Genomic DNA, 12,102 nt, shown 5'->3' with positions numbered 1-12,102 from the left:
TCTTTTACTATTTTCCTGACTAAGTCCAACAGGACAGCTATTGCTTGCTCAGTCTAACAATTCTCGTGGGATTGACCCTCATTCACTTGAGGTATTACTTGGATGACCCGGTGCACTTGCTAGTAAAGTTGTGCGAGTTCTAATTTCGCGCACTAAGTATTTTACTCCGTTGCCGAGAATTGTTCGTGATTGACAACTACTAGTTGTCTTGTTGCTTAGATTAGGTATTTTTATTAGTTTTTGTTTAATTATTTTTCCTTTTAATTTTGATTCCTATTTTGTTTATTTTCTTAATTGTCGACTTGATCTTATTTATCTTTTCCTTTGTTTTCAAATTTTGTTATTTTATTTTCATCTAATTTCAAATTTTAAGTTTGGTGTCATTTAGTATTCCCTTTTTCTTTTTGAATTTCAAAAATTTCAAATCCCTTTATTTTAATTTTCGAAAATTTTTAAGATTAATTCTTGCATTCTTATTTTTTGAATTTTCTTTTTGCTCACTCTATTTTATTTCTTTTAAGGATATCTCACTGGGAGTTCTCTATACCTTGACCTAGAGGCTCCAATTTTTCTTTGTCTCTCATTTGTGTATGCAGGAACAGGAGGGGATCACTATGGGGCCAAATGGGAGTGCGTAACCCAGAAGAACATTGGGATCTTATACAGCTTCCACCCCTCATTTTTATGGAAGAAGCATTAGTCTACTCCCCATTCGAGCAGATAATTTTGAGCTCAATCCACAATTGATCACTTTAGTACAGCAAAATTGCCAGTTTTATGGACTTCTGCAGGAGGACCCCAACAAGTTTATATCTGATTTTCTGCAGATCTGTGACACTGTAAAGAATAATAGGGTAGATCCTGATGTCTACAGGCTAATGCTCTTTCTGTTCGTTGTGAGAGATCAACCAAAGGACTGGTTGGATGCTCAACCCAGAGAGAGCTTAAACACATAGAGTAAAGTAGTAAATAAGTTTCTGAATAAATATTTTCCCCCAAGGAGGTTGACCGAGATGAGCTTAAATATTCATACCTTTAAACAAGGAGAGAGCGAGTCCCTCTATGACACTTGGGAGAGATACAAGCTAATACTCAAAAGATGCCCCACTGAAATATTTACAGATTGGGTCAAGCTGGATATCTTCTATTACGGACTCTATGACAAGGCCAAGATGTCCTTGGATAATTTTGTAGGTGGTTCCATACACATAAAGAAGACACCTGAAGAAGTTGATGAAATCATTAAGACGGTTGCTAATAATAAATACTTATACTCAGTTGAAAATACCTCAATAAGAAAGGAAACCAAGGAAAAGTCTACTGAAGGCACCATTCTTGGCCAGAATGAATCTTTGGTCCAACACAACAAGTGCAATGCTTGCAGAGTTCAGCCAAAAACACTCCTTCTCAATCCTCTCAACCTAATAGTATATCTGACCTGGCATCCATGATTGTAGAAATTGCAAAAAGCCAACAAAGTTTTATGCAGAAAGCTAAAGCTTCCCTCTGGAACCTGAAGACGCACTTGGACCTAGCAAAACAACAATTATTTGGACAGATAATAAAGAAATGCCAAGCGATCCAATTGAAGAGTGGCAAGATTTTGGATACACAATCTCAGAACAATAAAACACAAGATGAAGAAGAGTCATCAGAGAGTGAAAATGTAATAATCCAGAGCACCATCCAGGGTGTTGAACACCCAGAAGGGAGCAAAATGGGCGTTCAACGCCCAGAGAGGGGAGGAGCAATAAACGCCAATGCAAAAGATGTTTCCTCCAGGCACCCTGATAATCTCTTTCCAGTCACCCTGGATACTCATCTTGCATTGCCAAAAGCCCCAGAATATAAGGCCAAGCTACCATATCCTCAGAAACTCCAGAAGGCAGAAAAAGGATAAGCAATTTGCCAAGTTCTTGGAAAGTTTTCAAGAAGCTTGAGATAAAAATCCCCTTTGCAGAGGATCTGGAACACATGCCTTCCTATGCTAAGTTCATGAAGGACATATTGAGTAACAAAAGGGACTCAAGAGAGGCAGAAATAGTTATATTCACTAAGAAATGCAGTGCAGTAATTCACAGGAATCTATCGGAGAAACTACAAGACCCTGGGAGCTTTATAATCCCCTACATCATTGGAATACTTGTACAAAGAAGGTCTTATGTGATCTTGGAGCAAGCATCAACTTAATGCTATTATCATTGATGAAGAAACTCCATATTTAAGAAATCAAACCCATCCATATTTTCCTCCAACTTGCTAACCACTCGGTCAAGTTTCCATTGGGACTGGTTGAAGGCATGCTTGTGAGAGTGGGACCCTTTACCTTTCCTGTAGACTTCGTGATACTGAATATGAGGAGGATAATAATGCATCCATCATTTTGAAAAGACCCTTCTTAGCCATAGGAAGAAATATTATAGACATCCAGAAGGGAGAAGTGACACTTAGAGTCAACGAAGACGAGGTTGTACTAAATGCAGTCGAGGTTATGCAACACCCAGATTCCCCTGAGGAATGCATGAGGATAGACGACATAAAGCCCCTGGTCGAAGAAGTGTTTAAAGCTGAAAAACTTGAAGAGGAACTGCACACTATTTTTCAAGACATTCTGCTTGAACTGGATGAGGCAGCACCTCAGAAAGAGACACTAAGCACGCCTAGTGTAGAGGAAGGGCTTCCTAAACTTGAGCTAAAGCCTTTACCACCATCCTTAAAGTACGTGTTCCTAGGGGGCAAAAACACTTATCCAGTAATCATCAGCTCCTCCCTGAGGTAGCATGAAGAAGAGGTGCTGATTCATGTATTCAAGAGCCATAAAACCACTCTCGGATGGTCCATAAGTGACTTAAAGGGGATCAGTTTGACCAAATGCATGCACAAGATCTTTCTTGAAGATGATGTTAAGCCAGTTGTGCAACCACAGAGACGACTGAATCTTGCTATGAAAGAGGTGGCTCAGAAGGAAGTTACAAAGCTCTAAGAGGCTAGAATCATATATCCTATCTCAGACAGTCCATGGGTAAGCCCAGTGCAAGTGGTGTCCAAGAAGGGAGGGATGACAGTGATGCACAATAAAAAGAATACGTTGATCTCAATAAGAACTGTCACAGGATGGCGCATGTATATCGACTACAGAAGGCTCAATAACGCGACAAGGAAGGATCACTTCCCCATGCCCTTCATAGATCAGATGCTCGAGAGACTAGCCGGCCATGTATTCTATTGCTTTCTGGATGGATACTTAGGCTACAATCAAATTGTAGTAGATCCTCAGGACCAAGAAAAGATGGCGTTTACATGCCCTTATGGAGTATTTGCCTACAGAAGGATGCTATTTGGCCTTTGTAATGTCCCTGCAACCTTTCAAAGGTGCATGCTTTCCATTTTTTCAGATATGGTTAAAAAGTTCATGAGGTATTCATGGATGACTTCTCCATTTTTGGTGACTCCTTTGACTCTTGCCTTAATCATCTAGCCTTAATTTTGAAATGATGCCAAGAAACAAATCTAGTTTTAAATTAGGAAAAATGTCATTTTATGGTAACTGGGGGGATTGTTCTTAGTCATCGGATTTCAAATAAAGGAATAGAGGTTGATCAAGTTAAGGTGGAAGTATTTGAAAAATTACCACCACCTATTAACGTTAAGGAAATCAGAAGTTTCTTAGGGCATGCAGGATTCTACAGAAGGTTTATAAAAGACTTTTCAAAAATTGCAAAATCCCTGTGCAATCTTCTAGCTACTGATACACCTTTTGTTTTTTTATAAAGAATGCCTGAATGCCTTTGAAACCTTAAAAGCAAAGCTTGTCTCTGCACCCATCATTATCGCACCCAATTAGAATCTACCATTTGAATTAGTGTGTGACGCCGGTGATTATGCCATAGGAGCGGTTTTGGGGTAGAGGTAAGACAAGCTCATGCATGTCATTTATTATGCCAGTCGTGTTCTAAATGATGATCAAAAGAACTACACCATAACAGAATAGGAATTACTGATGGTTATCTATGAAATTGATAAGTTTAGATCCTATTTAATTGGTTCCAAGATTATTGTTTATACTGACCATGCTGCTCTTAAGTACCTTCTGACCAAGTAGGATTCTAAAACCAAGATTAATCATATGGGTATTGCTCCTTCAGGAATTCGACATTGAAATCAGGGATAGAAAGAGGTCAAAAAATCAGGTGGCTGATCATTTGTCCAGAATTGAGCCTGAGGAAGGAACTCCACCCCCTACTACTGCTATGAATGAGACATTCCCAGATGAGTACCTCCTTGTGATCCACAAGGCAGCATGATTTTCAGACATTGCAAACTATAAGGCCATGAGGTTTATTCCCAAAGAGTACACAAAACAATAAGACAAAAAACTTTTGCATGATGCTAAGTACTACTTGTGGGATGAATCATATCTCTTTAAGATATGCTCATATGGGATGATCAGTCATTGTGTTTCAGAGGAGGAAGCCCAACAGATTTTCTGGAATTCTTACGGTTCTAAGTATGGAGGACATTTTTTAGGGGAACAGCCACCAACGTCCTTCAGAGCGGGTTCTACTGGCCAACCCTCTTCTGGGATTCTCAGGAATTTGTAAGCTACTGTGAAAAGTGTCAAAGAACCAAAAACCTTCCTCACAATCATGAAATGCCATAGTAGGGGATCTTGGAAATTGAGTTATTTGACGTTTGGAGGGTAGACTTTATGAGACCTTTTCCACCCTCATACTCAAACATGTACATTCTAGTAACCGTAGACTACGTGTTGAAATATGTTGAGGCGATAGCACTAATGACACCCGAGTTGTGCTAAAATTCCTACAGAAATATATTTTCAGCAGGTTTGCCATCCCTTGAACACTGATCAGTGATAGGGGCAGCCACTTCTGCAATAAACAGTTGGACTCAATTCTGTAGAGGTATGGAGTCCGTCATAAGGTGGCAACCCTCTATCATCCACAGACAAGTTGATAGGCTGAGGTCTCAAACAGGAAACTCAAAATTATCCTAGAGAAAACAGTTAGCACCTCCAAGAAGGACAGGGAAAGGAGGCTTGATGATGTTCTCTGGGCGTACAGAATAGCCTTTAAGACCTCCATTTGGATGTCCCTTTATCAGCTAGTCTATGGCAAGGCCTGTCATTTACCAGTGGAGTTGGAACACAGAGCATACTGGGCAACAAGGTTCCTAAAATTTGATGCCAAGGCTGTAGGAGAGAAAAGATTACTCCAGCTAAATGAATTGGATGAGTTTAGGTATACTGCCTATGAGAATGCCAAAGTTTATAAGAAAAGGTCAAAGACGTGGCATGATAGGAAGATAACTTCCAGAGTTTTCGAGCCCAGTCAGAAGGTTCTACTTTTTAATTCTATGCTCAAGTTCTTCCCTGGAAGCTCAAGTCACGATGGTCAGGACCTTTTGTGGTCACTGGCGTATCACCCTATGGTCATGTGGAACTTCAAAACGGGTATTCGAATGGTAGATTCATAGTCAATGGCCAGAGAGTAAAATACTACCTAGGCGATGAGATTGAGCAAGGAAATTCCACCCACCTGCTGACATAACACTAGATGTCCGTCAAGCTAATGACGATAAAGAAGTGCTTGTTGAGAGGCAACCCAACCATACATATCCTACAGTTCACTTTCCTTTATTCTATTTTAGTTTAATTGAGTTGATTTCATATTAGTTCATTTTATATTGATTTTCATAATTTTCCTCATGTTACTAACGTTTGTGATCATGTATAGAACTCAGAACAAAAACAAAAAAGTATAGCAGGAAAAATAGCACACCCTGGAGGAGACCCCCTGCTAGCGTTGAATGCAAGATCTGGCGTTCAGCGTCTAGGGGGGAATGAAAATTTGGACGTTAAACGTCCAAAAGGGAGTAACTCAAGGCAAAATTTTGGTCCCCCTAGGGCATTCAACGCCCATTCTTGGCGTTAAACGCCAGAAAAAAATAACCCACTCCCCGCGTTCAACGCTGAACTGGCGTTCAACGCCGTGAGAGGAGCAGTATCACAAATAGGTTGACTATTCCAACCAAATCTCCTACTTTTCACTCATATCTTTTCAGATCCTATCTTTTTTATCCTCCCCACTAATTCTCCTTAACCAAAACCCCCTATATCTCCCTTATTTGTTTAATATATCCCCACAAATCCTATTCATATCTTTCAACCTCACCTCTCCATAAATCCAATATTCGCTCTAGTTTCTCCACCACCCCTCCCTTAACCGAATTCACCATCCCCCACACATATAAATACGCAACCTTCATTTACTCCTCTCACACCTCCTCCCTCATCTTCTTTCCTCTGCTCACCCTGCTTCCTATCTCTTTCTTCTCTTCTCTCTTTGCTTAAGGACGAGCAAAAGTTTTAAGTTTGGTATTGAGAACGCTCTGCTTTTTCAATCTCCATTGCACCAAATATTGGGGAATCATTCTCAAGAAAAAGAAAAGAAAAAGATCCATCAATAGTCACTTACGAGCTCCACCAGTTTTACTCCAAGTTTCTTGAGGAACATTACTACAATATTGTTAGTAAGAAGAAGGTAATTCCGGAAATCAAATTCGAATTGAAGGCTGATGAATACCCAAAAATTCAATAGAAAATTCGAATTAGGGTTGGGAAACTCTGGCCAACCCCATGACTGAAGTTAGAGTTCTGAAAGTCCAAGAATTTTATGCAAATCTATGAATGACGAGAAAACACAAGAAGGAGCACCCCGAGTTCAAAACTTGGCACACCATGGTCCGAGGGAGGACTCTGCAGTTCAGAATGGAAAAAGTGAGGGAAATCTTTAAGCTACCTCCATCCAAAGATGACCCTCACTCTTTCAATAGGAGGGTACAAGCTGATCTGAGGCTGGATCAAGTCCTCAAAGACATATGCCTCCCCATATCACAATGGAAAAGGACGCTAGGGGTCAGCCATTCCAACTGAGAAGGAATGATCTCAAGCCAGTTGCTAGGGGATGGCTATAATTCATTCAACGCTCCATCCTCCCCAGAAGTAATCGCTCTGAGGTCACTGTGAGGCGAGATGTGATGATCCACTGCATTATGCTAGGCAATGAAGTAGATGTTTATCAGTTAATCCCTTTAGAGATATATAATATTGCAGCAAAGACCTCACCCCTCTCTAGGCTAGCCTTTCTTCATCTCATCTCTTGCTTGTGTGAGGTAGCCAAAGTCCAGATAGATAGAGATATATTTATTGCAGTGGATAACCCAATCACCAAAAAGAGCATGGAGCACACTAGGAAACTTGGGCAAGCACCAGTTAGAAGCCAGTCCCACCTCCTCAGAGGAAGCAGCCTGAATGGCCTCAACAACACAGCATTCCTCTATGCGAGTACTGGACTCAACTGGCAGTATCCATTGGACATTTGATATCCACCATGGACTAACTAAAGAAGAACACAGAGGCCAGTCTATCATCCTTCATAAGCTAACTGAGGAACAGAAAAAATCAGGGGCACAAATTGGAGGAGTTGAAGCACCAAAAGGGACCCTCTAGAGAGAGTAGCAGCCACCATAACTAAGGTAATTGAGTTTTACCCTCATCTCTCTTATCTTATCTCTGTTTTTAGTACTTTATTCTATTTTCTATTTTCCATTCTGAGTTGCATGATCAATATTAGGATTTTCTGCATTCTAGTTTAGCAGTTAACTTTTAAAATTTTCAGTTATTTTTGAAAGATGTCTCATGTATTCCCTATTGAACTTAAATAAAGTTTTAAGAAGGAGAGTAATAATAAAATACATGAGAATTTGAGTTATATATCCTGTGTATTCTAGTTATTTTGATGTGGTGGCCTTATCTCTAATTTTTTGAATGTATGAATTAAATGTGCATATTTGATATTGAAGATGAGTATATTGGTTCTTGAGGAATTAGAATTTAATGAAGTATTATTGATTCTCTGAAATAGGAAAAAGATTAATTCTTGAAGTAAAAGAAATAGTAAAAAGAATTGAAAAGAAAATAAAAATAAAAAAAAGGTCCAAGACTTTGAGCATTAATGGTTAGGAGGGTCAAAAGTGATCTAAAGCTCAAAGGAGTAGTTTTCCCTAACCATGTGCTTGTGGTGTGAAAGTGTCAAGTAAACCCTAAGACTGAACACTTAAAGTCATGACCCAATACTGTTATAGAGTATGCCGAAGGCTCTGAGCACCACTGTCTGGGAATAAAGGAAAAGAAAGAGTCGAACCCAAAAGATTTCACCAGTTAAGTGCTTGTGGTGTTTATGTTTCAAGTTAAGCTTGAAGACAAAATACATAAATTCATGGCTAGGCTCAAAGGTGCAAAGCACCAAAGGAAAATAAAAGTTGTGTTCAAGAATCAACAAGGGTCTAAAGAAAAGAATCAATAATATCATCCGAGTTCTAGTTCGGAAGGACATCAATATTTCTTAGCTTTAATGAATAGTGAGATGCCAAAACTATTCAAAAATAGAGTGACAATAGCTCCATTTAATAGTTGATACGCGTAAACTTGTCTCATAACAAATTTCCTTTGGCAAGTGTAACGAATTCGTCGTCAAGTAATAACTCACAAAAGAGTGAGGTCGAATCCCACAGAGATTAACGAATTAAGCAATCAATAGTTGATTGATTATCCTAGTTAGACGATTCAGATTTGGATGATGAGTAAAAAGGGAATGTAAATTGCATGAATGTAAAGAAAGCAATAAAGTCCAGAAAAGTAAAATGGCAAGAAAAGTAAATGTAAGAACTAAAAAATAAAATGAACATTGGGATCAAGAGATATTACAATCCTCCGGATCAAGTTCATTCTCATCTCTTCCTCAATCAATGCATTCATTGATCTCCTTGGCAATCTTAATTGATTGAATTCCAATTTCTTGGAATTCAATCTCTCAAATCTTGATCAATAGCCAATTCCTTGGTCAATTGCTCATTAGAAGAGATGAAGTATGGTCACTGATTATACCACATGCATTTCCCAAATCAAGTGTTGGTAGGATTATAGTCACATATCCTTCCAAACCAAATTTGGTCCAGCATGAGAAAACATTTCTAGCATGATCTCTTCATTCCTCTTTCAAGGTTCAGAAGAGATCCAAGTATGAATAGCTTCTTTTCCAAGATAACTACCCAATTAGATGAAGATCGAAAGCTTTCAAGCAAAATCAAGAGAAAAGATAGAAGAAGAAGAATAAGAACTACACTTAATCCATTGAATCACAATAGAGCTCTCTAACCCAATGAAAAGAGTTAGTTGATCATTGCTCGACCAAAATAGAAAAGAAAGAAAGTGCAGAAAAGTAAAGATGAAGATTAAAACTGAAATTGAAACTTCAAAGTTCATAAATGAAAAATACAAACTAGAATTAAACTACTACTAAGGAAAGAAAAAGAAGAGAAAAGGAAGAAGAGTGTAGGAGGGGAGGGGTCCAAAGACCCACTCCCCTTAGAGTGTGCCAATTCACAGAAGTTCGAATTGGTCTTCACTCTCTCCCCCTTCCTTCAATTTCCAGAATGCTTTCAATGTAAAAACTAAGGCCTTTATATAGGCTCTCCTAAATTACAAAATGAAATTAAAAGTAAATTATAATTAAATGAAAATTCCTATGCTAGATGCTTCTTGTGGTCTTGATTGGTAGACAATTGTGGGCTTGCTTGCTTGAGCTTTGAAGTGGACTTGAGGGAGAAGTGAGTCAAGTTGAGGTCCAGGTGCTAAAGTTAGTGCTAAATTTAGCCACACTAACGCTACAAGTGTGGCGTTAGTGCTAAAGTTATTGTGGCTAACGTTGCACTTGCTGCCCAGTTGGTGTTTTTGGGGCTTAAAAGATACCTCTTGTTTGTGCTCCAATTTCATGCCCACTATAAAGTATTATATATCGTTGGAAAGCTCTGAATGTCAGCTTTCTAACGCAACTATAATCACCTCAATTGGATCTCTATAACTCAAGTTATGCTCCTTTGAAGTGGACATGATCGCTGGCATAGTCGCTAGCGTTAATGGAAAACGTGAGTCCCGATAACGCTAGCGATCAGGGGCTTAATATTTCCAGGTTCTGGAGCTCAAAATCAATGTCCACCTCATACTATTATATATTATTGGAAATCTTTGGATGTCTACTTTCCAATGCCTTTGGAAGCGCATCATTTGGAGCTCTACAACTCGAGTTACACTTCTTGGAAGGTGAAGAGGTCAGTTGGCCTTAATACAGGTTGATACCATGTTCATCATTGTACTTTTGGGGCGGGTTTTCTCCCTCAAATTTAGTGTCAACCATGTAGTTCCATATATGCTTGGAAAGCTCTGGAATCCTACTTTCCAATGCCACTAGAATCACCTCCTTTGGAGCTTTGTGGCTCAAGTTATGCGTGTTTAAAGAAGGCATGGTCAGGCTGCCAAGTGGAACTTTTGCCCACGTTAACTACCACATTAACTTAGTTAACGTGGAAGTTAATGTGGGTCTTTTTGCTTCGCCAACGTTAGTGAAACTCACCTTTTCCACTAACGTTGGCGTTCCCCTTTCCTTCCATGTTAGTTCCCACGTTAATCTCACTAACATGGAGACTAACGTGGGTCTTCTAGCCTTCGCAAACGTTAGTGGCACTCTCTTTTTCCACTAACGTTGGCATATACCCCTTTCACAAGCGTTATTGGGGCTCACCTTTCCCATTAACGTTGCTTGGTGCCTTTTGTCCGTACGTTAGAGTTCACGTTAGTGTAGCTAACGTGACTCTTAACGTGGGTCTTCCTTGCTATCCTTCCATGCTCTCCTTCTTCAAAGTTAATGCCACTAACTTTTCTCCCTAACGTTGGGGCTTTCCTTCCTTCCACGTTAGTGCCCACGTTAGTGTAACTAACGTAGCCACTAACGTGGCTCTTCTCTTCTTCTTTTGGCCTGAAATCAATCAAACAAAGTGCATCAAAGTCTTGCTCTTAATCATGGGATCATGCATCATCCAGTTTATCATATAATTCATGCAAAATTCTCATGAAATCATGTAAAGTGCACAATGTATGCTTGAATCAAGATGTAAGTGAATATCTACCCAAAACTCGCTTATTTTCTAAGAAAATGCATGAAACTACCTTAAAAACAGTAAAGAAAAGGTCAGTGAAACTGGCCAAAATGCCCTGGCATCAATAGTTAGACCTGAGCTTGATGGATAACTCGAATCTTGTGTGTTTTCTCTTCCTTGGTCTTATATTGTTTTGGTTGCTTAAGGAAAAGCAACAGTTTAAGTTTGGTATTGTGATGCGTGAGAATCTTATACCATTTTTCTAGTTGTTTTTATATTGTTTTTAGTTAGATTTTAATTACTTTTAATTGATTTTAGTGCAAAAAATTTCCTTTGTATGCTACTTTGAGTTTTTCTTGTGTTTTTATGATTTTAGCTGAAATTCAGAGCAGTTTGGAGAAGCCTAGAGCAATAAAAGAAAATGCTGGTAGCTCCCCCCTGGGCGCTGAATGCCACATGGTGTTCAATGCCAGCAGGGGGCAAGAAATCAGAAGGCAAGCTTCCCTCTCTGGCGTTTAACGCCCAGACTAGCACTGAATGCCAGCAAGCAGCACGAGCCACACTCAATTGGGCCTCCAAGTGGATTTAGCACTCATTAGTTTTATCTTATTTTGTCTTTGTAATTTTATCTTTGTAATCTTTAATTAAAAATAATATCTTTTAGGTTATCATTCATTATTAGATTAGTATTTAAAGGAAAAAATCAATTAGGTTTAGGATCTTCCTTTTGCACTTTTCATAATCCTGTTTTCTCTGTAAGTTTTGACCAACTAAACCTCCTGGTTAAGGTTAGGAGTATTGTTTATTTCAATGGATTAAGATTATTACTTTTCTATTTTAATATATGTTTGATTTAATTCTAAGGTGTGTTTTCATTCTTAATCTAATGAAATTGGGTGGAACGAGAGTTTGACCCTTTTTCTACATAAGTTCTTGTGATACTCGGGAGAGGTTGCTTGAACTACAGCTTGAGAACATGCCTCCTAGATGGCTAATCCACAACCTGTTGGAGACAAGGAACATCTGTTCAGCCAGGATCTGGGGTGATTAGGGCCTTCGTGATATAAACTAGCTTTTTGAACTTCACCC

The 12,102-nt window shown here is 39.0% G+C and overlaps 1 protein-coding gene across 1 annotated transcript; it reads left to right on the top strand.

Annotated features, from left to right (window-relative positions):
• Nucleotides 1-1,974: 1,974 nt before the first annotated feature.
• LOC140183152 (uncharacterized) lies at nt 1,975-4,304 on the top strand. The gene is made up of 3 exons (XM_072231173.1): nt 1,975-2,156; nt 2,338-2,752; nt 4,146-4,304. Exons 1-3 carry the CDS (start codon nt 1,975-1,977, stop codon nt 4,302-4,304), a joined length of 756 nt encoding a protein of 251 aa, XP_072087274.1.
• Nucleotides 4,305-12,102: the final 7,798 nt, after the last annotated feature.

The sequence above is a fragment of the Arachis hypogaea genome, chromosome 20 (assembly GCF_003086295.3).
Source record: "Arachis hypogaea cultivar Tifrunner chromosome 20, arahy.Tifrunner.gnm2.J5K5, whole genome shotgun sequence".
Lineage (NCBI taxonomy): Eukaryota > Viridiplantae > Streptophyta > Magnoliopsida > Fabales > Fabaceae > Arachis > Arachis hypogaea.
The sequence above is the reverse complement of the archived record's forward strand: the minus strand, read 5'-3'. Positions and strand labels throughout refer to the sequence as shown.

What these genes read in the sequence shown, in the direction of transcription:
- LOC140183152 (XM_072231173.1), top strand. Translation starts at nt 1,975, where the DNA reads ATGCCTTCCTATGCTAAGTTCATGAAGGACATATTGAGTAACAAAAGG. An exon ending in GGAATACTTGTACAAAGAAG is followed by an intron (nt 2,157 to 2,337) that starts GTCTTATGTGAT and finishes CCTTTCCTGTAG; the next exon opens with ACTTCGTGATACTGAATATG. An exon ending in GGGGCAAAAACACTTATCCA is followed by an intron (nt 2,753 to 4,145) that starts GTAATCATCAGC and finishes TTGCTCCTTCAG; the next exon opens with GAATTCGACATTGAAATCAG.